The 27,583-nt window shown below is 43.6% G+C and overlaps 1 protein-coding gene across 3 annotated transcripts in view; it reads right to left on the bottom strand.

Moving 5' to 3' along the window:
- Positions 1-26,735, bottom strand: part of RFWD3 (ring finger and WD repeat domain 3) — a 41,811-nt gene extending 15,076 nt beyond the window's left edge. Inside the window, exons 1-6 of one of the 3 annotated variants that reach the window (XM_003481788.4) lie at positions 26,507-26,735; positions 20,342-20,918; positions 13,296-13,498; positions 7,449-7,516; positions 4,140-4,328; positions 3,951-4,042 (exon numbers count right to left, since the gene is read on the bottom strand). In XM_003481788.4, the coding sequence (XP_003481836.1) occupies positions 3,951-4,042; positions 4,140-4,328; positions 7,449-7,516; positions 13,296-13,498; positions 20,342-20,916 (1,127 nt within the window). In that variant the 5' untranslated portion in view covers positions 20,917-20,918; positions 26,507-26,735. Of the gene's footprint in view, positions 1-3,950; positions 4,043-4,139; positions 4,329-7,448; positions 7,517-13,295; positions 13,499-20,341; positions 20,922-26,506 lie in introns of those variants that run through there. The other 2 variants (XM_005664348.3, XM_021093787.1) reach the window with 2 other exon arrangements.

Below are 27,583 nucleotides of genomic sequence, written 5' to 3'. Positions count from 1 at the left end.
AAGGATCTGCCATTGTCATCGCTGTGGCATAGGTCTGATCCCTGGCCAGGGAATTTCCTCATGCTGCAGGTACAACCAACCCTCCTCTCCCCCAAAAAACCCCACCCCAAAACTCCAAAACACTACAAAAAGAGGCTGAAGTTAAAAAGATAGAAAATACCAGGCTAATACTAAACAAAAAGACCAACCAGAATTTAAAAGGATGAACGGGCATAAAGAGAAACAATGCGTAATGAAAGGACATATTCACTAGGAATAAAAATGATAAATTCACATGTTTCAAAATATGAAATGTGGAGCTCCTGCTGTGGTGCAGCAGGATCGGTGTTGTTTCTGCAGCGGCTCAGGCTGCTGCAAGGGTATGGGTGTTATGCTTGGCCAGGCACAGTGGGTTAGGGATTTGGCATTGCCACAGCTGTGGTGCAGGCCAAAACAAAAAAGAAATGAAAATAAATAAATAAAAATAAAAAAATAAAATAAAAAAGAGGAGTTCCTGTCGTGGTGCAGCAGTTAACAAATTGGACTAGGAACCATGAGGTTGTGGGTTCGATCCCCGGCCTTGCTCAGTGGGTTAACGATCTGGCGTTGCCGTGAGCTGTGGTGTAGGTTGCAGCTGTGGCTCTGGTGTAGGCTGGCAGCTACAGCTCCGATTTGACCCCTAGCCTGGGAACCTCCATATGCTGCGGGAGCGGCCCAAGAAATGGCAAAAAGACAAAAAAAAAAACAAAACACAAAAAACCTTGTGTTGAACAAAACTCTAAACAAGTTAAAGAAAGCCACAGGGAGTTCCCATGTGGTGCAATGGAAATGAATCGACTGGTATTCATGAGGATGTGCGTTTGATCCCTGGCCTCGATCAGTGGGTCAGGGATCCGGTGTTGCTGTGAGCTGTGGTACAGGTCAAAGACTCGGCTCAGGTCCTCTGTTGCTGTGGCTGTGGCCAGCAACTGTGGCTCCAATTCAATCCCTAGCCTGGGAACTTCCACACGCTGTGGGTACAGCCCTAAAGGAAAAAAAGAGAGAGAGAGAGAAAAGCCACAGACTGGAGGAAGATATATGTAATGCACACGACCAACAAAGAGTATAAGGAAATCAATACTATAGATCAATAAGAAACAATATATTTTGCTCAATATAAATGAGCAAATTAAATACTACTTTACTCCATGAAACTGGCAAAAATTAAGTCTGATAATATAAAGTGGGTGAGGATATAAAAAAAATGAGAAATCACTTATACTGCTGCTGGTGGGAGTATAAATTGGACCAGCCTCTTGGAAGAGCAATTTGACAATATCTAGCAAAGTTGAAATTACTTGAACCCTACGATAAAGCAAATAAATTTCCAGACCTAAAGAAACTCACCTATCTCTCTGCAGCATGGCTTAACGAAAACTGGAAACCACCTAACTGTCCAGCAATGTGAAATACATACAGATCAATTGTAGGGAATTAGAATACTTTATAGAAATTGAAATGAATCAACTTGAGCTTCATAAACCAACTGGGATAGGTGCCCTACATAGAGGATTATGCAAAAATCAAGCTATAGAAGAAAAATTATAATCCAGTAACGTGGATACAGTGTAAAAACTTTCTAAATCACACTGTATGTGATTTACGGACATAAATCCTTTGGGGAGGAGTTCCCGTTGTGGCTCAGTGGTTAACGATCCAACTAGGAACCATGAGGTTGTGGGTTCGATCCCTGGCCTTGCTCAGTGGGTTAAGGATGCAGCATTGCCCTGAGCTGTTGTGTAGGTTGCATACCCACATTGCTGTGGTTCTGGCGTAGGCTGGCAGCTACAGCTCCTATTTGACCCCTAGCCTGGGAACCTCCATATGCCGCGGGAGCAGCCCCAGAAAAAGGCAAAAAGACCAAAAAAAAAAAAAAAAATCCTTTGGGGAAAGAAACAGAATTAAGGAGAACTTAGGGTACAAGGAAGCCTCTATTATATCTATAAAGACATATTTATTTATTTTTATGGTCACACCCATGGCATACGGAAGTTTCTGGGCCAGGGACTGGATCTGAGCAACAGCTGTGACCTATGTCACAGCTACAGCAAGCCCAGATCCTTTAACTCACTGCTCTAAGCCAGGGATCGAATCAGCACCTTCACAGCAGCCTGAGCTGCTGCAGCTGGATTTTTATCCCACTGTACCACAGAGGGAACTTTGATATACTTCTTTTTTTTTTTGTCTTTTTGCTATTTCTTGGGCCGCTCCCACGGCATATAGAGGTTCCCAGGCTAGGGGTCGAATCGGAGCTGTAGCCGCCAGCCTACACCAGAGCCACAGCAACGCGGGATCCGAGCCGAGTCTGCAACCTACACCACAGCTCACGGCAATGCCAGATCCTTAACCCACTGAGCAAGGTCAGGGATGGAACCCGCAACCTCATGGTTCCTAGTCGGATTCGTTAACCACTGTGCCACGACGGGAACTCCAACATCAGTTTTAATGAATGTATAGTGTTCCATCACATGGATATGCCAGAATTACTCAGCCAATTAATCCTCTTGGCTTGGATTATTAACTAAGTGAAAAAACTAATGAAGTACATCTTTGTATACATCCTTTTCCTTTATTTTCTGGCTACACCCACAGCATATGGAAGTTCCCAGGCCAGGGACTAATTCTGAGCCACAGCTGCAGCAATGCCAGATCCTTTAACCCACTGCATGGGGCCAGGGATCAAACCTACACCTCTTCAGCAACCCAGAGCTGCTGCAGTGGGATTCTTAACCCACAGCAGGCACTCCTTTGTGTACATCCTTAACTGTTTCCATAGAATATATGCCTGAAGCAAAACTGCTTTTAAGCATATTGCCAAGTGCTTCTCTAAAATGTCTGTGCCTGTGTACATTTTTACCAGCAATGCGTGAGAGAACCATGTCCCTGCACTCTCTCCATGGAGGTACTTTTCATCTTTAATCTTCTTAAAGTATATTGTATAAGTACTATCATTAGCAATTGTTCATGGGCTTCCAAGATCCTGAGAATTTCTGGCATTGTACTGCAAGTGCAAAGCTTCAATTATGAAACTTCTTTATAAAGTACTGTTGCAGGAGGGATTAGGGGCAAAAGAAGCAGAAAATCCTCAATTTTTAAAAAAAGTATCATGAAGCCTATTCTAGTGACAAGGAGACGGAGACTTGGAGCATGTTCTAGATGGCCGTGAATTAGCTACAAAGAGTAAGACGGGGATTCCTGATTCAGTGGTCACAGTATTTAGCAGCAGCAGGCAGTAAATGTAATCCCTAGGGAAGAACCTGGGCCAGCTACCAAAAAAATCTATGCTACCTTTCAGCTTGGGTCTGCTGCCTCGCTCAAGTATGAGGTGTTACTGTTTGTCTATAGGTTCTGCTATGACTTTTGACTTCAGGAGGGCTTAACATAAATAGCCTTGGCCTCCTCAAGTCATATTACCAAAGGCTTCCATCTTAGAGCTGACTCCAAGTTCAAGGGGATGCTTACGTGGTCCCGTAGCCTACCTGTTCCAACTGGCACACAACACCCAAGCCCTGAAAACGGAGGCTTATGAGGGGCCACGCACACAGAAGGAACAAGCAGCAGAGTCTACTACCTGTTGCTCTTCTTTCACCTCCCTCTCTTTCAAGAAAGTAGATTTTCATCCTTTATTTCTCAGCCACATTTTCCTTTGCACTGACCTCACTTTCAAGGATTATATTCTATTTTCTTCTCAAGGGTTCGAGCAAAAGTCCTGGAGCCTACCTTCATTGAGCTAGATGAAGTCACATTAGTTACTCCAGGTCATCACTTTTAATGCTATATGGAGAGCAAACTATGCTTCAGATAATCAGACATGCATCAGGAATCACAATGTGAGGCAGACTGCCTACAATCCCCAGTCACAGCGCAAGGAAAGCCTCAGAACCACACTGAGTGACTCAAACATTCCAGCTAGGCAGACTCTTGCCACCTACCTTTTCATGAGCTCCTGTTCACTAGTGTCCAAAGCTCTCAGGTTTCGGGCATAAAGGACAACAATGTCACTGTGCTTGGCTTTCTTGTTGCACTAAGGAGCACAACAGGATACAATTAGTGTGTTTTAGGAATCCTCCTGAATTAACATGTTGACTGTGCACATGGGCAGTTCTGAACGATAGTTTTACCTGGGGACATTTTCGTGTCTGTCCTTTGAGCCACTTGGAAATGCACTTATACCCGAAGAGATGCCCACATCGCAATGCTGAGAGCCGGTGATCCCCAGCATTGGTCCACTGTTCCAAACATATTGTGCACGTGTCCCCTTCTTCCTCATCCACAGAAGGTAGAAGGGGGCTAGACTTCTGGGGAGACTGCTGGATGGAAACCAGAATACATTCAAATTAGAGAGCAAAACCGGTCTTGAAAAAGTCACGAAACTCTATCAAATGAACAAAATCTCACAGTGATACAAACCCAATTGAAAATGCTGAAGAAAACCTTTAACACCTATGAATCACCATTCTTTGCAGAATGCAATCAGGTCAAATGTAATACAAGCCATGAAAATATTACCCTTTGAGCATATGAAATTCTTGATTTTTTTTCATTCAAATGATGAAAAAGAGCTACATTTACAAAGATATTGAAACAAGACAGGAGAAATCCCATTGTGGCTTAGTGGGTTAAGAATCCAACATATTGTCTATGAGGATGTGGGTTCAATCCCTGGCCTTGTTCAGTGGGGTAAGGATCCAGCATTGACGTAAGCTGCAGCATTATTTTCAATAGCCAAGATACAGAAGCAACCCAAGCATCTTTCAGTAGATAACGGAACGTGCTGGTGTGCATGCATGCACACACATGCGCAAATATGACTAAGCCATAAAAATGTGAAATCGTGGAGTTCCCACTGTGGCTCAGTAGTTAGCAAACCCAATTAGCATCCATGAGGACTCAGATTCGATCCCTGGCCTTGCTCAGTGGGTTAAGGATCTGGTGTTGCCATGAACTGTGGTGTAGGCTAGCAGCTGTAGCTCCGATTTGACCCCTAGCCTGGGACCTCCATGTGCTACAGGTGCGGCCCTAAAAAGACAAAAAGACACGCCCCCAAAATAAGAAATAAAATAAAAATTTGAGATCTTGCCATTTACAACAACATAGATGGATCTAGAGGGTATTATGCTAAATGAAATAAGTCAGAGAATGACAAATACCATATGGTCTCACTTATATGTAGAATCTGAAACAAACAAGCAAACAAAAAAGGACTAACAGAAATGCAGAACAAATGAGTAGTTGCCAGAGGGAAGGGGAGTGGGAGTGTGGCAAAATAGGTGAAGGGGATTAAGAGGTACAAACCTTCAGTTATAAAATAAATAAACCTGGAGCATGATAATGTAAGAAAAAAGAATGTATACATATATGTGTGACTGAGTCACCTTGGTGTGTAGCAGAAAATTGACAGAACACTGTAAACCAGCTATAATGGAAAAAATAAAAATCATTATAAAAAAATTAAATAAATAAACCGTGTGGGTGTAATATATAGCTTAAGCAATGTGGTGAATAATATTGTAATAACTGCATGGGCAATGAGATCCTGCTGTGCAGCACTGGGAACTATGTCTGGTCACTTATGATGGAGCATGATAATGGGAGAAAAAAGAACGTATACATGTATGTGTAACTGGGTCACCTTGCTGTACAGTGGAAAATTGACAGAACACTGTAAACCAGCTATAATGGAAAAAGAAAAAAATTTTAAAAATTTAAAAAAAGTAAAAAGAAAAAAAAAACTGCATGGGGCAGATGGTTACTAGACTTGTAGGAGTGATCACTTCATAATGTATGCAAATGTCAATAACTTTGTAATATACTGAAACTAACATAGTATTGTATGTCAAATATAGTTGAATAAATAAAAGGCACTTATATACAGTAATAAATTTATATGAATATAATTTTTCTAGCGAGAAGAAATAAAAAGAGAAGCCATAAGGAAACATGCAAAAAGTACATTAACGATGTTTTGGAACTGGGAGGGTCCACAGCTGATATATAAAACTCTCATATTAAGGACAATGATGCGTGTTATTTTTATAAAAATAAAAATTGTCCATCACATAGCAATCATTCTGCCAGACGGTTCATAAACTGCATTCATATCTACTATTTTAATTGATACCTAACATTGTTAGGTAGGCAGGACAAGTTCTTGTCACATCTCTCCCAAACCCATGTTTTTATTTTTATTTATTTATTTATTTATTTATTTATTTTGGTCTTTTTGTCTTTTTAGGGCCTCACCTGCGACATATGGAGGTTTCCAGGCTAGGGGTCCAACTGAAGCTGTAGTCTCCGGCCTACGCCAGAGCCACAGCGACGTGGGAGCTGAGCAGTGTCTTTGACCTACACCACAGCTCATGGCAACGCCGGATCCTTAATCCACTGAGTGAGGCCAGGGATCAAACCTGAGTCCTCATGGACGCTAGTTAGGTTCGATAACCACAGAGCCACAAAGGGAACTCCTCCCAACACCATGTTTTTAAACCTAAGGGGACGCTGTCACACAAATAGTGAGTAACGTGGATAGGATCCACACCTGGACCTCCTGCCTACAAAGTGTGTAAGCTTTCCATTTTAGTCTGCAGCCTCTTTTTTTTTTCTTTTTCTTTTTACGGCCTCACCTGCAGGATGTGGAAGTTCCCAGGCTAGGGGTCAAATCGGAGCTGCAGCTGCGGGCCTATGCCACAGCCACAGCAACACTAGATCCAAGCTGCATCTGTGACTTATTCAGCAGCTTATAGCCAATGCCAGATCCTTAACCCATTGAGTGAGGCTAGGGATCAAAGCTGCATTCTCATGGACACTATGTTGGGTTTTCTTTTCTTTCTTTCTTTTTTTTTTTTAGGGCCACAGCCAAAGCATATGGAGATTCCTAGGCTAGAGGTTAAACGGGAGCTGTAGTTGTCTGCCTACACCATAGCCACAGCAATGCAGGATCCAAGCCACATCTGTAACCTACACCACAGACAGCAACACTGGATCCTTTAACCCGCTGAGCAAGGCCAGGGATTGAACCTGCATCCTCATGAATACTAGTCAGGTTCGTTACTGCTGAGCCACAACGGGAACTCCTATGTTGGGTTCTTAACCCAATAAGTCACGAGAAATCTGCAGCCTCCTTTTATTTTTTATTTTTTTCTTTTTAAGGCTGCGCCTATAGCACATGGAAATGCCTAGGCTAGGGGTCGAATCAGAGGTACAGGTGCCAGCCTATGCCATAGCCACAGCAACACTGGATCCAAGCCACATCTTCAACCTTAACCAAGGCAAGGCCAGATCCTTCACCCACTGAGTGAGGCCAGGGATCAAACCCGTATCCTCATGGATGTTAGTCGGGGACTGTCAACCCAATGAGCCACAATGGGAACTCCCAGCCTCCTTTTAAAATGAAAACCTAAACCTTTCATTTAAAAAGATGTTCACATTACCTGTTTGGAGAGGGTCTTTCCTCCACTGATACGTGTAACTTCTTGTGCTGAGATACCTCCTAGTTGCTCTGCCAAGTCGTTTGCAGAAATGATGGGAGAGGTAATATATAGAAGAAGATATTTCAGATATAAGGTTAGTGGGAGAGCCTGACTCAACACAGCTTTCCATTTCTAATTTACAGGGCTGCTGTAAAAGGGACAATAATTTCCCCAAGTAGCATCAGTGCATTTATTTATTTATTTATTTATTTTTTTTTTTTTTTTTTTGTCTTTTGTCTTTTTGTTGTTGTTGTTGTTGTTGTTGCTATTTCTTGGGCCGCTCCCGCGGCATATGGAGGTTCCCAGGCTAGGGGTTGAATCGGAGCTGTAGCCACCGGCCTACACCAGAGCCACAGCAACGCAGGATCCGAGCCGTGTCTGCAACCTACACCACAGCTCACGGCAACGCCGGATCGTTAACCCACTGAGCAAAGGCAGGGACCGAACCCGCAACCTCATGGTTCCTAGTCGGATTCGTTAACCACTGCGCCACGACGGGAACTCCCATTTATTTATTTATTTGCCTTTTTGTTTTGTTTTGTTTTGGCATGTGCAACATATGGAAGTTCCCAGGCTAGGGGTTAAATCGGAGCTGCAGCCGGCAGCCTACACCACAGCTCACGGCAACGCCAGATCCTTAACCCACTGAGCGAGACCAGGGATTGAACCCGCATCCACACGGTTACTGGTCAAGTTTGTTATCACTGAGCCACAACGGAACTCCAATGCATTTATTTTTAAATGTAGACAGAACAGTATAATTAACTCATAAGTATTCATTACCCAATTTCAAAAATCATCATTATTTTGCCAATCCTATTCCATCTAAGCCCCCATTCCCATTATTTTTTTTTAAATACCTACTAACAAACCCTAAAATATGGTTTCATTTATAACAACTTTTCTAACACTCACTGATAAAAGATTTTTCTTTTACATAAATACTATACTGAACAAAATTAACAATAAACCTTCAATACCATCCTAGACCAGTTCACACTCAAAATTTCCCAATTATTTTGAAGTTGCTCTTTACAACAGATTTATTCCAATTAGGATCCAAACAGTAAGACTGGATTATTATATCTCTCAAGTCTTCATCTATAACAATTCTCCTCTACTTATTTCTCATCCAGACATGATGAGGGGGACTGGGCCATTTGCCTTATGAAATGCCCTACATCCTGGACTTGGTGGATTGCTTCCTGGTGGTACTGCTTTTACTCATTGCTCCATCACCTACCGTTCTTATAAAGAGGCAGTTAGACCTAGATGTTTCAGTAGATTCAGTTCTGTTTTTCGGAGAGAGGAGGGGCAGCAAGAATACTCAGAATGTGTGCTTCTGATAGCAGCACTTGAGAAGGCTCATCCTGGATTCAGGTGATGTCAGTCTGACCCCTAGACTATCTGGCTCCTCATCAGCCTTTCACAACTTCCATTAATGGCAATCTTTAATTTTTCTTTTGGGGGTTCAAATTCTACCACCATAGGCCAGAAAGAACCCTTTCAAATTGGCCATTTTAAAAAACACATTTTATTGAAAAAACATACACACGGCTTAGTGAATTTTCATAAGCTGAAGTATGAACCAGAACTTTACCCTTAGACCCTTATGTCCTCCTTAGACATTAGGTGGCAGGCTGCGAGGTGACCCTGCCCCCACTAAAGGTAAATACAAGCTGAAGCTATGACCTATACCATAGCTGCAGCAATGCTGGATCCTTAACCCACTGCTTGGAGCCAGGGATTGAACTTGTGCCTCCAGAGATAAGCATATCATTAACCCACTGTGTGCCTCAGCGGGAACCCAATACTTCACTAAATTTTAACACCATCAACTGATTTTGCCTGTTTTGTATATAAATGGCAACTCTGAGTTACCACTTTTTTGGTGTCTACCCTTTTTGTTCTACATCATTTGCAAGAGTCTTCCATACTAATATGTGGAGTTGTAGTTCATTTTCATCGCTATATAGTGTTTTACTGGGTAAAAATATAACATTTATCCATTCTACTGCTGACAGGTATTTCAATAGTTTTCAGGTTGCTATTACAAACAGTGCTATTACATTCTTGTACATGTCTTTCATGAACACATGTACTTATTTCTTTGGCTATGAACCTAAAAGTGAAAGTGCTGGGCCATTGGTTTGTTTATTTGTGCCACACCTATGGCATGCAGAAGTTCTGGAGCCAGAGATCAAATCCACGCCACAGCTGCAACCTAAGCCACACCACTGACAACACTGGATCCTCAACCTACTGTGCCACAGGCAACTCCTTTTGTGTGTGTATCAGTTTTATATATATACTGAGTTTGTAATGATACTTGCAAAATATTTATACAAGTTTACACTCCCACCAACAGTCTATGAGAAGTCTGGTTACTATATATCCTTCCCAATACTTGCTATTGTAAGTCTTAAATTTTAGCTGTTGGGTTGGGTGCATATCAGTTACCACGCCTGTCTTTTTAAATGTTATTTTTTGTCTTTTTAGGGCTGCACTCATGGCACATGGAAATGTCCAGGCTAGGGGTCAAATAAGAGCTGTAGCTGCTGGCCTATGCCACAGCCACAGCAACTTGGGATCTGAGCCACATCTGCAACCTATACCACAGCTCATGGCAACGCCGGATCCTTAACCCACTGAGCAAGGCCAGGGATCGAACCCACGTCCTCAAGGATTCTAGTCAGGTTTGCTACTGCTGAGCTAGAGGAACTCCTGTAGTTTTTTTTTTTTTTTTAATTTGTATTTCCCTAATGACTAATCAAATCTCTGTATATATTTATTGGATATTTAGCTACCTTGTTTTGGAAGTATCTCTTCAAATCTTTGGCCCATTTTTCTATAAAACTGTAGAAGTTATTTAGATATTCTAGAGAGCTCTTTTCTGGATATATGTATTTACAAATGTCTTCTCTAGTCAGTGGGTTGCCATTTCATTCTTTTATTGATGTCTTTTGATGAACAAAAGTTCTAAGTTATTTTATTTTTATTTTTATTTTGTTTTTTAAGGGCCGCACCCGTAGCATATGGAGATTCCCAGGCTAGGGGTTGAATCAGAGCTATAGCTGCTGGCCTACACCACAGCCACAGCAGCATGGGATCCGAGCCACGTCTGTGACCTACACCACAGCTCACAGGAACATCAGATCCTTAGCCCACTGAGTGAGGCCAAGGACTGAACCTGAGTTTTCATGGATGCAAGTCAGGTTCATTAACCACTGAGCCACGACAGGAACTCCCAAAAGTTCTAAATTAAAATTTACCTGTTTTGTCACTGAATCTGCTCATTGGTCTTGTGAACTGTCCTACACCCTAAATTTGACCAATTGCTTCCTCATGCTATTTTTAAACTTTTATTTACGGTAAATTTACAGTTGTACGATCATTATGACAATCCAATTTTAAAACATATCTATCACCCCCAAAAGATTCCCGCATACCAATTTACAATCTTTTCCCGTTTGTACCAGAAGCCCTTATGCAACCATTAATCTACTGTCTCTACAGATTCGTCTTTTGTGGACATTTCACATAAGTGGAAAACAAAGTATCTACATTGGCAAACTGTCATAAAACTTTAAAAAAAGTTATGTCGTTTTCTTACACTGTTTCTAGACTTTGAAGTACTTCTTACTCCTGGGTTTTATCACTCATGCTTTCTGATACAAAACGGATTCATTTTCCGCACTAGATCTGACACCTTATTTTCCAGTGTATAGCATGAGGAATGACCCCAATTTTGTTTTCCAGTTAGCTAGTCAGCTTTAACAATGTTAATTTAAAAGTCTATTTTTTCTTCACTGATTTGAGATACTCCCTTTACAACATATTAGATTTTCATGTATGTGTAGGTCTTTTCTAGATGTTCCAATTGTAAAATCTTACATTTTTAGATTTGAATGACAGCATTTCCGAGGTACTATTTACCTTGTTCCTTTAACTTCCTTCCTATAAACTGTGCAAAATGGTTATTATATTTAGAGACTCAAGCTGGTTCAGGTTTCTTTGGATGGCAACAGTATTTCCTAGGTTGTGTGAATATTTCTGATTGCAGCACATCAAGATGCAAATAAAGTCTGTGATTCCACTTTTTGAAATTTTAAGATTGATCAATGGCTTCTGGCGATGCTACCCTGGTCCCTCTATTAAAAAGAATCCCACTAACCTCCCAACCTAATGGTTTTAAAAGTCACCGATATCATTTTATTAGGAGTCGCAAATGATCATTTTCCCCCTTATCACTCATGCTACAATTATTAGCAGGACTTCTACTGATGCTGATAATAGGGAGATAATGCATGTGTTGGGGTGGGGGGCAAGGTGTATATGGGAGGTCTCTGTACCTCCTCTCAGATTTGCTGTGAACCATAAACTACTCTAAAAAAGTCTTACACACACACAAGACCTTCATCAACTATTTGTTTCTGGGGATAGAGTTCATATAGGAAAAGCAGGATACATGCTTAATCCTTTATTTAACAGTTTTCAGAGCAACGAGTTAAGGCTCTAATGACTTTTGATGGTGATTTTTTTTTTTTTTTTTTTTTTTTTTTTGCTATTTCTTTGGGCCGCTCCCTCGGCATATGGAGGTTCCCAGGCTAGGGGTGGAATCAGAGCTGTAGCCACCGGCCTACGCCAGAGCCACAGCAACGCGGGATCTGAGCCGAGTCTGCAACCTACACCACAGCTCACAGCCGGATCGTTAACCCACTGAGCAAGGGCAGGGACCGAACCCGCAACCTCATGGTTCCTAGTCGGATTCGTTAACCACTGCGCCACGACGGGAACTCCTGTGATTTTTTTTTTAAAGCACATAATTATAAATTTATATATTCGCATAGATTTGATGTGTTTCAGTCTATAATCAAAGAATACACCCAATATTCTTTTTAATGCTCAAACTATCCCATCTTAGGCCACTAAGATCTCTTTCAAAGCTGTGTCTATGACTACTGACTTAACTCTTTAAGACGTCATGGCTCAGTGGTTAGCGAACTCAACTAGGATCCATGAGGATGCAGGTTCGATTCTGGCCTTGCTCAGTGGGTTAAGGATCCGGCATTGCTGTGAGCTGTGGTGTAGGTCGCAGATGTGGCTTGGATCTTGTGTTCCTGTGGCTGTGGTATAGGACGGTGGCTACAGTTGCAATTGAACCCCTAGTCTGGGAACCTCCATATTCTGCGGGTGTGACCCTAAAAGACAAAAAGACTCCCCCCTGAAAAAAAAGACTTGGATGATTTCCTTGCCCTTTAGCGTAATAAAATGCCCTAGGCTTAACCTGTTTATTTCCTATCACAGACCCTGAAAGCCATTTCTTCAAGAAACCCTGGTTTCCTTTGGTGTGAAAAGACCACAGTGTAAGATATCAGGTTTTTTTATATAAGCATATGCTTTAGGGGTCTCTCTGCCCATCTACTGCTAAATAAACTTCCCTACCTGCACAACATATAATATCACACTTGGACTTAAAAAGTAGCAGGCTAGTCAGGATGCTGAATTTACAAAAGCTTTCTTTCAAATAATCTACTTCCTTCTCAGATGTCTAAGAAAACGAAAGGGAGTTAAAATGCCATTATAAAGTGACCAACTCAATGGGCCACAAATCACATTTCAAGCAAGCCAGATAAAAACCTCTCTATATTAGTCATGTCCAATGAAAGCTCTTACTATAAAGCAGTCAATTATGACATTTGGAGTGAAAAGGAAAGTATCAAAATGCAAGTTTAGACTTTCTAGCCTTCTGGATTCAAGCTTTCCAGATGTTATCCTCGTGAATCCAAATCTGTATAAAATACTCACCTTCTAAAACAACAGCTCCTGGTTCCTCTGCCTGGACAACCCCCTCTTCATGCTCTGTGGAGCTGTCACTGTCAGAATCGGAACTATCTGATACCTGCAAGTCTTCAGAGGCAGGATTCCTAGTCTCTGAGTCGTAAGAGGTTTCTGGCAAATGAGGCTGCGTCCTGCTCACTTGAAAGTAAGCATCCAGTGGTGCTCTCGACCTATGTGTACAGAAAGACAACAGAATTCTAGCATAACATACCATCATCACAAGAATCACCTACAACAATTTGGAGGTAACTCCTGTTATTTCAACTCATCACCAGGCCATTAACCCTGTCTTTGAATGCTGAAGTAGGATTCAGGCGGATGCTGACTATCTTTCCAGTTATTACAATAGCTTACAATCATGTTTGACCCTGCCACTAAAAGCTAATTCTACTTTTTCGGCCTTTCTTTTGTCAATATCTTTTAAAGACATGACTCATTTATATATTAATTAAAATAAACAAAGACAAGACTCAGCAGGCATTCCCATCGTGGCTCAGTGGTTAACGAATCCGACTAGGAATGATGAAGTTGCGGGTTTGATCCCTGGCCTTGCTCAGTGGGTTAAGGATCCGGCGTTGCCGTGAGCCGTGGTATAGGCCAGCAGCTACAACTCCGATTAGACCCCTAGCCTGGGAATATCGATATGCCTTGGGTGCGACCCTAGAAAAGGAAAAAAAAAAAGACAAGACTCAGCGATTTATCTGCTGGTATTAGCGGGCTGAAGAGAGAGAAGGGCCTCGATCAAATATGGTCTCACGGGATTCTGCTGCTGCAGCTACTCAGACCAAGGTCTTTTGAGGGCAGAAGTCTGATACAGTTATTGTTTCACCTCTCATTTTAAGCCATTTCTCTTTTCAAGTTAAATAAGGACAAAGAAGGACAAAAGTTCCTTCTTTGCCTGCTCAAACCTGCTGTTGAGCTCTCTAGTGATTTTTTTCCGTATGTGTCAAATCCAGTATTCTATTTTGCACGTTTTTATAACTTCAACCTCTTTATTAAAATTACCTTATTTGGTGACACATTGTCTTGTACTTTGATTTAGTTCTTTTTTTTTTCTTTTTGGTCACACCCACAGCACGTGGAAATTCCCAGGCCAGGGATGGAACCCTTGCCAGAGCAGTGACAACGCCAGATCCTTAACCCTCTGAGTGCTGAGCCACAAGAGAACTCCTCTGCTTTAGTTCTTTGAAAAAAAAAAAAATTTTTTTTTTTTTTTGGCCTTTGAGGGCCACACCAGTGGCATATGGAAGTTCCCAGGCTAGGGGTTGAATCAGAGCTACAGCTGCTGGCCTACACCACAGCTCACAGGAATGCCGGATGGCCGACCCACTGAGCAAGGCCCACTGAGCAAGGCCAGGGATCGAACCCACATTCTCATGGATACCAGTCAGACTCATTTCTACTGCACCAAATGGGATCTCTGTAGTTCCTTGAATATATTTAAATAACAGATTTAAAGTTGGTCCACTATCTTGGCTTCTTCACAGAGAGTTTCTTTTTTTTTTCCTGTGTATGGGTTAGATTTTCTTTAAGTACCTTACAATTTTTTCTTGAAAACTGGCAAATAAAATAATGTGCTAACTCTGGAAATAAGATTTCACCATTCCCAGGCTTTGTTGTTGTTGCTATTTCTTATAGCTGTTACTATTTGTTTAACGACTTTTCTAAAGTAATTCTGTAAAGTTCGCACTCTTTGTTGTATATAGCCACTGAAGTTTCTGTTGGTTAACTTAATGTTCAGTTCATGACTAGGCAGAGACTTCCTTAAACGCTTGGAAACTTGGAATCAGTAAGCCTCTCAGTCTTTGCTGAGAGACTTGATGTGTGTGTTGGGGCACATGGTCAAAAATCAGCCAGACAGGTGACAACCCTGCCTTAGTCTTCACTTCCTGCTCACCCAGAGGCTCAAGGTCAGCCAGAGTTGAGAACTTAGTGCCTTCTTAGGTCTTTCCTGAGCATGGGCATAGCTGCACACAGCCCTTGCAGGTATGTGGTCTTCTAGATGCCCAGGAATATGTCAGAGCTTTTCAAAATTCCACATGAAGAGCTCATTCCCCAGCTTTTCCTTTGAAGCTTTTTGGTTAGTCTACTGTTTGCCCTAGTGGTCATCCATTGCCTCACATGGACTCTGGGGAAGAGGCTTTAGTCTTTGGACTGGGCAAGTCAGGGACAGCCTTCCAAGTGGGATCTTCAGGAAACCAGCAAACAGGTCAAAGAGAATTCTTGGGGATAAGGCTTTGAAGGAGCTCCAGTTCCATTCTACTCTCTCTCATGGCTTCCAGGCTGCTGGTTTTTCACTGTGATTGCAAGCAGTTAGTTTCCAAGATTACTATGGAGATGAAGAGGAAGATGGGAATAGGGAATGCCACAAAGCTCCCTTTTTTTTTTTTTTTTTTTTTTTGGCTTTTCTAGGGCTGCTTCCTGTGGCATATGGAGGTTCCCAGGCTAGGGGTCTAATTAGAGCTGTAACCCCTGGCCTACGCCAGAGCCATAGCAACGCAGGATCCCAGCCGTGTCTGTGACCTACACACAGCTCACAGCAACGCCAGATCCTTAACCCACTGAGCAAGGCCAGGGATCAAACCTGCAACCTCATGGTTCCTAGTTGGATTCATTAACCACTGTGCCACAATGGGAACTCCAAAGCTCACATTTCTTACTGAGACTCAGCTGCTTTTCTTTTAAGACTCACTCACTAAATTGCTACAAGTATTTGCTTAATTTCCAGAGTACTGAAAAAGTTAATTTTGATTATTTGGCGAGGGAGGGGGTGGTGCCTGCACCCACGGCATATTTAGTTCTTGGGCTAGGGATCAAACCTGTGCTGGAGTTGCCACCTATGCCACATGGCTGCAGCAATGCTGGATCCTCAAGTTGCTGCACCACAAGGCAACTTTCCGATTTGGATATACTTTGCCAGATGTTTCACTGATTTTATGGAGGAAATTCTCTGAGGTCCTTACTCTGCCATCTTCACTGATGTCACTCAGGTTTCCTTTTTTAAAAAATGTTAAACAAGTATACGAACTTATTTTTAGGAACTGTGCATAAACAGCAGCTATAAGCTACTCATGAGAATAAGCACCTAAGAATAGCATTTCTTTTTCCTTTTTTTTTTTTTGTCTTTTTTTAAGGGCCGCACCTGTGGCATATGGAGGTTCCCAGGCTAAGGGTCAAATCGGAGCTATAGCCACTGGCCTATGCCATATGCACAGCAATGCGGGAGCCGAGCCACATCTGTGACCTATACCACAGCTCTCAGCAACTCGGGATCCTTAACCCAATGAGCGAGGCCAGTTATTGAACCTGCGTCCTCATGGATGCTAGTCAGATTTGTTTCCACTGAGCCACAGCAGGAACTCCTTTTTTTTTTTTGTCTTTTTTGTTGTTGTTGTCTTTTTAGGGCCACACCCGAGGCATATGGAGGTTCCCAGGCTAGGCGTTGAAACAGAGTTACAGTTGTTGTCCTACACCACAGCCACAGTAACCTGGGACCCAAGCGGCACCTACACCATAGCTCACAGCAACACCGTATTCTTAACCCACTGAGTGAGGCCAGGAATCAAACCCGCTAGTCGGGTTTGTTACCACTGAGCCACAACGGAAGCTCCAAAAACAGCATCTCTCTTTTTTTTTTTTGGCCACGCTTGCAGCATGTGGAAGTTCCCTGGCCAGGGATCAAACTGAGAGCCGAAGTTGCAACCTGCGCCACAGACATAGCAACACTGGATCCTTAATCCACTAGGCCACAAGAGAATAGTTCAAGAACAGTATTTCTTAAGGACATTTTAACCAAATGAAACACACAATAAAGTTAGGTTATTACATGCATTACCAATGGCATTCTACATAGAAATCAGTAAAAAAGTAAGAGATTAACTATTTTTTTTTAAAAAAAACTGCTCGTTTGGAGTTCCTGTCATGGCTCAGCTGAAACGAATCTAACTAGCATCCATGAAAACACAGGTTCGATCCCTGGCCTCACTTAGTGGGTTAGGGATCCAGTGTTGCCGTGAGCTTCGGTGTAGGCTGCAGACATGGCTTGGGTCTTGCATTGCTGTGCCTGTGATGTAGGCCAGCAGCTGCAGCTCCACTTTGACCCCTAGCCTGGGAACCTCCATATGCCGTGGGTGTAGCCATAAAAAGACAAAAAACAAAAACCAACAAACCCCTCCCCCTGCTCATTAGTGCTGCTTTTATATAGCAAAAGAGGCATTTCCAAGGTCAGGTGGGGACAACATGAAAGGGGAACTATGAGGAACAATGGAAGGCCAAGGTCAGCTGGGTTTCCAGGCCAGGTGCCTGCTCTTTGCCTTGTTCCAGCCTAAGCGCAGCCTTCATCCTTGTGACCCTGCTGCTGTAGGCTGTTGGGTGGAGCAGTTTGGGGAACAGATCCCATTAAGGTGTAAGCCCACACGGAGCCATTCTCCAGAAAGCAGGGGTCCAAAGCACAGCGCGGGGGAGAGAGCAACAAGAGGCAGTGCTGGGAATACGGCCTTGAAACCCAAGAAATCCTCCTCTTTTCCTGCACTCATCATCTCTGAATTAAATAAAAGTACAGTAAGTTCTTGCCCCTTGCTTACCCTCTGTAGGCCTAGATTCTATAAGTTCCAAGAGAACAGGTACCCTGATCTGTCCTGTTCACCAAAACATCTCCAAGGCAAAACTTCAGTCTCTCACATAGTGGAGTGTTAGAAATATTTGATGAAGGAGTGAAGACGCTGGCCGCCAGAATCAAGCAGCCTCAATCAAGGAAACAGGAAAGGAGTTTGTGACCTTGACTGAGAAGTAGTTGGGGAAAATATCCCACTACTCGGGTTTCCCCGATTCTGGCTTCTTGGTGGAGTCTGAGGCAGGAGCTGCTCACCTGGGCCCAGGCTCTCAACACCTGGCCCAGGGATGGTCTGTTAGGTAAGAGCCAGACACCGTGATGAGAAATTTGTCTCAAGAAATTCAGTAGGTATAAGCAATCAGTTCCCAGAAAGCTCAGACTTTTTTATGTGATTTCAGTGTAGAATTTGTTTACAACATAATATTTAGAGGGGAACAAATGTAATGCCACAATTATCTAGCTCCAGAATCCATGGTCTCTCCACTGAACTGTATAGTCCTCGCTTTTAAGATTTATTTTCCTTGTGGAGAGAGACCTATGACTGCCAGTCAGACAGCTTAAATGACATCTTTCAACATCTAAATTCTGTAACTGAGTCCCTGAACACAGATTCTACATACATCAAGCAATTTTTTTCTGATTAGAGTCTGGCTTCTGTGTGTAAATATCCTCTGGGAGAATTATGCTGAACATGCCAACGAAAGAATTTGGTCTTTGCGGTATTTCTATTTTTCTCTGTAAAGGGGCATCTGGCTTATAAGTGTCACACTCCTGTGAAATAGTTATCACAAATGTCCCCAACCAAGAGCAACCCCCCTCCCCCAGTGAAGGATCACGCCTGAGGCCTCTTCACAGACAGCCAGTTCCGGGGGACACCGCTCTCAACGCTCAGCCCCCTCACTTCAGCAGGGTCCCCAAACTGCACTACAAGGTGCCTTCACCTGTGTCACAAATGAATGAAATCCTACTTTGCTTTCAAAAACGGAGTAAACACCACCTTAAAATAAGAGAGTAGCATGCGTCTGCAACGCTTGTCCACACAGCACTAGGTACCTCTCACCCTCAATGGAGCACAATTGAAGAGACTGAAGGCACAGTAACCAGCAGGATCTATGGAAAAGGGAACTGAAATCCAGAATCAGAAGGCACAATCCCAATTCCAGAGTTACCTCAGTCAAATCATAAATCACCCTATCAGCTTCCTCATTTGTAAAACACAGGTAACAGATGACCCAGCTACCACTCTTCAGTGTCATCTCATTATTCATAGTGTTAGGAAACACATGGATCTTATTGAGGCTTCCTTTAATTCTTCTGGAGATAAAAGTGAGATCCAGGTTCCAACATCAGCTCTAACCTCTTCTCCGCTGTCGCTATGAGACCCTAAACAAATCACTCTCAGGGTCCAAGTTCCCTTCACATTTAAAATGAGATGGCTCAGAGTTGCCATCGCAGCGCAGTGGTTAATGAATCTGACTAGGAACCATGAGGTTGCAGGTTCGATCCCTGGCCTCGCTTGGTGGGTTAAGGATCTGGCGTTGAGGTGTAGATCGCAGACGAGGCTCAGATCCCACATTGCTGTGGCTCTGGTGTGGGCCGGTGGCTACAGCTCCAATTAGACCCCTAGCCTGGGAACCTCCATATGCCGTGGGTGCGGCCTAAAAAGACAAAAAAAGAAAGAAAAATAAAGAAAGAAATAAAAGAAAAAATAAAATGAGATGGTTCAATTCAATCTCTTTCAACATCATGATGACATTTAGAAGGCCAAATGTAAAACAAAGTATTTCAACTAGTCTGAGGAAGATTAAAAAAAGACAAAGAGTAGACAACTGTTATTCTTCATAGTAGCTGTTCAGACTTGACAGCTAAGCCCTTCAAGAGGCAAATTCAAACCAAAACCTATAAAAGAAAAACCTCTCAGGTGAGGAGAGCTGGAAAGTTTCAGAATGTCAGTCAGATAAGCTCTAAATTAATGCACATTCTACTTTCACAAGGCTTCTTTAAACCCAGCCTGCCCATTCTCCAAAATCTACTGCACCACTAAGCAGAGTGCCAATTTGCAATGAATCCTGGCGGGTGCAGAGGACCTGCGAGTTACTTTTTTGATGTACAAGAGACAAATGATCTAAAGAAAAGCCCGCCTCTACAGAAACTGCTGCCAAGCATCCACCACTGAATTTTCAAAACGTATCAGCATAACTTATCCTCTCAATTACTCCGAAGTAAATACGGCAAGTACTTTTACTCTCACCTGACTTTTAGGGCAATGGGGGTTCAGAAAGGTTACCTGACTTGCCAAGTCACAATGCCACCTCTTTGGCAGCACTGGGGCTACGATTAGAGCCTAAGGGTCAGGATTCCCAATTTGGCACTAACCCCACTCTTTACAACATACATTTACCTGCCACCGCTCGTCCTCTGAGACCCTCCGGCTCTTGCCCTGTGTGAAGCCGAACTCCTCCTCCTCCTCGCCCTCACTGGCCCCACGCTGTGGTCTGAATGTGGCCTCAGGAATTCCAGCATGCCATGAAGTCTCTGCAGCCCGCTGATGAAGGTGTTCATTGAGTCCAATGAAGACACCTGGGCAGTATGGGGAGCGCCAGAGCCCCGCCTGTGCTCCTCTGAAGCCGCCGGACGGATGTTCTCCACACTCTCTTCTCCTGAGAGCGCCACCTCTTCTGTCACGTCAGCGGACACCTGCAGAGCAGGTTGAAGCGAGGGCAGCCCCCCTTGGCTGCTGACCACTTCATCAGGAGGAGGCTGGAGCAGGGGTGGTCCCCCTTGGCTGCTGACCACGTCAGCAGGTGCAGGCGGAAATACGGGTGGTCCCTCTTGGCTGCTGACCACTTGGTCAGGAGGAAGCTGAGGCAGGAGTGGTCCCCCCTGGCTGCTGACCACCTCGGCAGGAGCAGACTGTTCTGCAGCATGATGATCTAACTGCACCTGAAGCTCATATTCCATTGCTTCATGAGCCATTGCTGGGGAAGCAATATTTGTAAAAAGTATTAGTTACACAGATCAGCTACAAGACATGTTTTATCTAATCATATGCCTTTTAATATTTGTTTACAATCACTCTTGGCAAAACTGAGAAATTTAAAGATATGATTTTAGTTTGACATTTTCCCCCCTTAACAGGGACTTATAACCAGTTTTCCTGTTTGTTCTTTAAAAACATGAACTCATGCGATCATAGCACCATCCTTTAAATAGTCTATAAAATAAGAAGACTGAAGCATTTTTTTTTTTAGGGCCACACCCACAGCATATAGAGGTTCCCAGGCTAGGGGTCAAATCAGAGCTGTAGCCACTGGCTTACACCACAGCCACAGCAATGCAGGATCCGAGCTGCGTCTGCAACCTACGCCACAGTGCACGGCAACACAGAATCCTTAACCCACTGAGCGAGACCAGGGATCGAACCTGTGTCTTCATGGATGCTAGTCAGATTCATTTCCACTGAGTCGCAACGGGAACTCCAAATTTTTTTTGTTTTCTGTTTTGTCTTTTTGGGGCTGCACCCACAGCATAAGGACGTTCCCAGGCTAAGGGTGGAATTGGAGTTGTAGTTGCTGGCCTACACCACAGCCACACTGGATCTTTAACCCAAAGAGCGCGGCCAGGGACTGAACCTGCGTCCTCATGGATACTAGTCAGGTTCGTTACCACTGAGCCACAATGGGAACTCTAGAAGACTGAACTGCTGAAAGTAATCTTCCAGACCTCTTGCAGTTCTGTCCATGACCTGTATATGGACATTTAACAAAACAAATACATATATGGAGTTCTCTTGTGGCGCAGCAGGTTAAGGATCCAACACTGTCACTGCAGTGGCTTGGGTTGCTGCTGTGGCACAGTTCGATCCCTGGCCCAAGAATTTCCACATGCCATGGGTGTGACCAAAACCACCACCACCAAAAGCATACCATGCTTTATTTAATTTCAATAGGCAATATTCATCTTTCAGGGCACTAAACTGCAAAGAACAAACACAGAAAAGGACATTTCTACACTTGCGAAATTAACTCAGTTACGAATTCAAAATAGAAATTTATCTATTTTCTCTAAAAAAGGAGAGCAACCTTTATTTACCTCAACCTTGTCATTACTTTTGCTTCCCGTCCCTAATTCCATTTGTTAGTCTATTCAACAAATATTTATTAAGCACGGGTTATGTTCCTTTCATTATTTGTTTCCTGTCTAATTCATTACATTAGAAATATTTATTAAGCACCTGTCGTATAGTCAGACATTCCACATAGGCAAACACAGACAAGGGGATAAGACACTGCAGAATACAACATATTCTAGCAAAGGACAGAATAAATAAATCAGCGTGAAAATTATACACTGTGCTACCTGATTTGGGGGGTAGGAGGCATTTTAGACACAATAGTGAGGGAAGGCCTCTCAGAAGTGAAAATTAATCCAAGAAGTGAAAGATTAAAAGCAGGTGGCCATATGAAGAGCCAAGAGTTTCAGAAGGAAATTCATACAAAGGTGCCTACTGAGTATGGGTGTGGTGCCTCAGAGAAACTAAGTAGCCCAGGGTCATGAGCACAGTAACAAAGAGCAGATGGTATGGGATGAGGTTGATAAGGCAGGACATTCTAATTAAAGGGCCTTGGTAAGGAGGTTGATAAGGCAGGACATTCTAATTAAAGGGCCTTGGTAAGAAGCTTCTTCTATGCTAGGAATGGACTGTAGGGAAGCAAGAGTGCAGGCAAGGTGACCAGTTTACAGGCTATTGTACGAGTGTAAACCAGTGGTCACAGAGTCAAGAACGGTAGCACAGCAGACAGTTTTAAGAATCCTCAGCAGAACCATGACACTTAAAAATCATAGGATTAAACTACTTAAGAAGAAACAAAGACAGAAGAAAAGCAGGCCAAGGCCTAATACCAGAGCCATTAACATTAAAAGGACAACAGTTATAGGAACAGAACCCAGAAACCAAGAGTACCGGGTAGGAGAAAACTTGAGAGCATGGCGTCTTGGAATAGTGTTTCAAGCAGTCAAGGGTCAGGTGTGTCAAGCGCTACGGAGGGGAAGACTGGCCACCAGATTCAGCAACGTGGAGATAATCTAGAAAAGAGCTGTTTGCCCGTGATGGGGTAGAGGTCAGACTGGAGTGGGCAGAGTAAACGGAAGAAATTCCAGTAAACATGGTGGATGAAGTACATGTATATTTCTCTCCTAGTCACATGCGTGAACATGAAACTCACCACCCCCAGAAAAAGAAAGGCACTAAAAAAAGGACAAATTACAAGCACAAGACAGAGACAGTATGAGACACAGCCATCAGTTTTTTGGACGGAAAACTTGGTAACTACTTAGGACTGTGCACTATTGAGAAGCAAGCTAACTCCCACTGAGCAGATTGTACAAACTATAGAAAACAGCATTGAGGAATTCCAGTTGTGGCGCAGCAGAAATGAATCCAACTAGGAACCATGAAGTTGCGGGTTTGATCCCTGGCAGCGGGTTCAGTGGGTAAAGGATCCAGCGTTTCGGTGAGCTATGGTGTAGGTTGCAGACGCGGCTCGGATCCCGCGTTGCTGTGGCTCTAGTGTAGGCCGGCGGCTACAGCTCTGATTAGACCCCTAGCCTGGGAACCTCCATATGCCACAGGAGTGGCCCCAGAAAAGGCAAAAAGACAAAAAAAAAAAAAAAAAAAAAGAGAGAGAGAGAGAGAAAGAAAGAGAAAGAAAATAGCACTGAAAGATGGAGGTGGAAAGAAGGGTTGTCTGAAAGCCTGCAAAAGCAGTTAATCTGTCTCTCAAGCAAACAATCAGTCAAACCCCCCCTCCTCTTATGGTGTAGAAAACTAGAGATTTGAACCAGACAGCATGGGGAGATTAGCACCGTAGTGAAAACAAGAAGTCAAATGAAAGTCTACAAATGAACAATGTGAGACACTTCCAAACCTTCTCAAACTCCCCTGCAGCATAAATCCAGGACGCAACATTCTGGTTTGTATACATTCTCTATGCCTTATGGCCGGAGTAGAGGATTGTTCCATAGAGAAAACCAGCTCAAGAGGAAAGAACTGTAATTATCAACAGCTGTGAATCTCAAGAAAATGGCTGGATTGAGAGTTCCCTTGCAGCCCGGTGGGTTAAGGATCTGGTGTTGTCACTGCAGTGTCTTGGGTTCGATCCCTAGCCCAGGAACTTCTACATGCTGCAGGTGCAGCAAAAAAACAAAAACAAAAAAAGTCTGGGTCTCTGTCCTTATATCTAACAGTAAAAGCCCAATGATTGGTAAGGTTCAGCCACTCATACAAAGTGTTCTCCCCTTAAAATGAACAAATAGCCAAGGAACAACTGACATTTGAGGAAATGTCAACATGAGAAAGAGACCAAAGCAGACAAAGAGAAGAAACTTAGAAGAAAGGAAGACAGCGCAAGAAACGGTAATAAGTAAATAAATAAATCCAAACCTAAAAAGAGTACCAAGGGGAAAGAAATAACAAATCAGAAAACAAAAAAGAGCTCTTAAAATGTACAGCCAAGGAGTTCCCACTGTGGCTCAATGGGATTGGCAGTCCCGGGAGTGCTGTGATGCATGTTCAATCCTGGCCCAGCACAGTGAGTTGAGGATCCGGTGTCGCCGAAACTATGGCTTAGATTGAGTCTATGGCCTGGATCTGATCCCTGGCCCAGGAATTCCATATGCCTCCGGACCACCAAAACAAACAAACAAACAAAAAACAACCAAAATAAATGCTTTTTGTTAGAAGGACTAGAAGATAAACACGAGGAACTCTTTCAGAAAGTAAAACAAAAGACAGCAAAAAAAATAATAATAATATTAGGGATTTCCCTTCATGGCTCAGCAGTTAACAATCCCAACTAGGATCCATGAGGATGCAGGTTTGATCCCTGGCCTCGCTCAGTGGGTTAGGGATCAGGCGTTGCTGTGAACTGTGCTGTAGGTCGCAGACGAAGCTCAGATCCTGCACTGCTGTGGCTGTGGTGTAGGCCAGCAGCTATAGATAGCTCCGTGATTCAACCCCTAGCCTGGGAACCTCCATATGCCGCGTGAGCGGCCCTAGAAAAGGCAAAAAGACAAAAAGAAAAAAAAAAAAAAGAATGAAAGAACTAAAAATGGTAAGAAAGTGAAGCAAAACCTCTGGTCAAGATGGACCCATAACCTCTCTTCCAACTAAGAACCAACCCCAACAGGTTAAGTTTCTCAAAAATTATACTGGATAGAAAAAAGCAGGTTATAGACAAACCTCCATTATTAATTCCATTTTTAGGACATCTAAGAATATGCAAAACCATGCTACCACATGGGCTTATAAATACAAAGTAATAAACAAGCCCAGGCATGAAAAAAACCAAATTCAGTAGAGGGAGGGTGCAGGGGTACACATGAGGCTTTGACTATATAATATTTTTTCACAGAAAAAAAAAAGGAAGGAATTCTTTTTTTTTTTTTTTTTTTTTTTTTGTCTTTTTGGATCTGCACCTGCAGCATATGGAGGTTCCCAGACTAGGGGTCAAATCATAGCTGCAGCTGCCAGCCTATGCCACAGAGCACCATTTCGGAGCCATGTCTGCAACCTACACCACAGCTCACAGCAAGGCGGGATCTTTAACCCACGGGACGAGGCCAGGGATCTACTGAATTACCAAACACCTAAAAACAAAAAGCAAAAACCACAAAACCAAACCAAGCCCCGCCCCCAACAACTAAGGACATATCAGCACCAGATATTGAGAGAAACCGTGAGAGACAGAGAGGAGAGGAGAGATAGAGAGTAGTTTCATCTTGGCAGAAAGTTCTCTGAACAGCGCTGTCCTAGAACAAGTCTTTTCAATCCATGTGGGGAAACACAGATCCCCCCAGGCCGGGCGCTGACCGGGGGTGCCCAGAGCAAAAGGCTGCCGGCTGTCCCCCCGCCCCCAAGCCTTGAGCAGCCTCGTCCTAGGACATCTTCCCAAGCTTTGTCACTCAGATTTCAAGCAAAGTCCGCACCAGGCGGGACGATGGATCCCAATTAAAAGAATAAAAGGCGCCGGCGGGGAGTCGAGCCGACTCGGGTTCAAATCCCTACTCTGTCACGTCCTACCTGGGGGACCTCAGGACAGTTTCCTAGCTTCTGTTTGACTCGTTCGTCTGTAAAATTAGGATAACAAAAGTGTTTACGTCACAGTGTTGCTGTGAGATAAAGTTGGACAGAACGAAAATTAGGTCCTTCAGCCAACTTTTAAAGTGATGCAAGCGGGGAGTGGGGGGTTGCTCCCCGGGATGGCAATTTTTTGCATTAGGTGAGTTCGAGGATCGGATTCCTGGAAAGCGGCCAGAACTTCTAATTCCTTCCGAAGTTCCTGCTACCCTGCCCCCATCTTCACTTCTGCCGCCTCTCCAGCAACAGAGAAAGAGCGAGGGCCCGACTGTCGGGGCCGCGTAGGACCTCCTCAGACCGCCGGGTTCCATGCCAGCCCGCAGCCCACCTCGTGGGGGAGTCCCCTGGCCCTATGTCCAGGGACCCCGATCGGGAAGTCATCTCGGAGCCAGAGGCCCAAGTTTTCCGATAGGCAAGCGCCCATCTCACCTGAATCCGGAAGAACAGTGGTCAGACGCTTGAGGCCGCAGGGGAAGCAGCTATCTCCCCGAAAACACTCGCGTTGAACAGACTCCAACAGCCGCTTCCCCAGCAACTCAAGCGGCGCGCCTGAGTAGAGGGCTTGGCCTGCTTCTATTGGGCGGCAGTCTCGGCCGACGGCCAATACCCTTTCTTCTTCTTCCTTGCTGGCCCCTGGCTAAAACAGCGGAGCTTTCATTGGCTGGCCCTTCGTAAACGGATTGGGCGGGATCACGCTCGAGGAGACCTCGTACAATTGGTAGATATCCACGTCCGTCAGCTCGCGTCCGGGCCCCCAAAGAGAAAAGCGGAAGAAGGGTTTTGCCGCTCTTTATTTGAACTTACTGGCGGGAGAAAGCAGAAAGGGGAAGATTTTTGGTCCATTTCGAAAGATGAAAACATTAAAATAGTGGCTCATGCTGCTTCTTCCTAACTCTTTAATAAAGGACCTTTCTTTATCCAAAGGCTGGTAGCTAATTCAATAATTTCACAATATTGCACACGGAATCCCAGAGCCTGTAAAGAGGAGTGGGACAACCCGGTTCAGAGATAGCATCTAGTGGGATTGAGGAGCTAATGAAAACTTACCTAAGACAAAAAAAAAAAAAAAGAGGAAAAGAAAAGAAAAAGAAAGAAGGAGTTCCTGTCGTGGCTCAGTGGTTAATAAATCCACTCGCATGAGGTTGCGAGTTCGATCCCTGGCCGCACTGAATGACTTAAAGATCCTGCATTGCTGTGAGCTGTGGTGTAGGTTGCAGTCATGGCTGAGATCCCATGTTGCTGTGGCTGTGGCGTAGGCCGGCAGCTACAGCTCCAATTCGAATTCCTAGCCTGGGAACCTCCATATGCCACGGGTGCAGCCCTAGAAAAGACAAAAAAAAAAAAAAAAAAAAAAAAAAGAGAGAGAGAAAGTAGGCAACAAAACTTGCCTACACGACCTCTTCCATTCCAAACCATTGCAGTAAGCTGTCTGCTACTAAACTATCATCACATCACTTACGGCAAATATTTTTTAAGCACCTGCATGAAAGATGAAATATCACTTTT

Source organism: Sus scrofa, chromosome 6 (genome assembly GCF_000003025.6).
Source record: "Sus scrofa isolate TJ Tabasco breed Duroc chromosome 6, Sscrofa11.1, whole genome shotgun sequence".
In the NCBI taxonomy this organism is placed as follows: domain Eukaryota; kingdom Metazoa; phylum Chordata; class Mammalia; order Artiodactyla; family Suidae; genus Sus; species Sus scrofa.
Note: the sequence above shows the minus strand (reverse complement) of the source record. Positions and strands in the feature narration are given on the sequence as shown.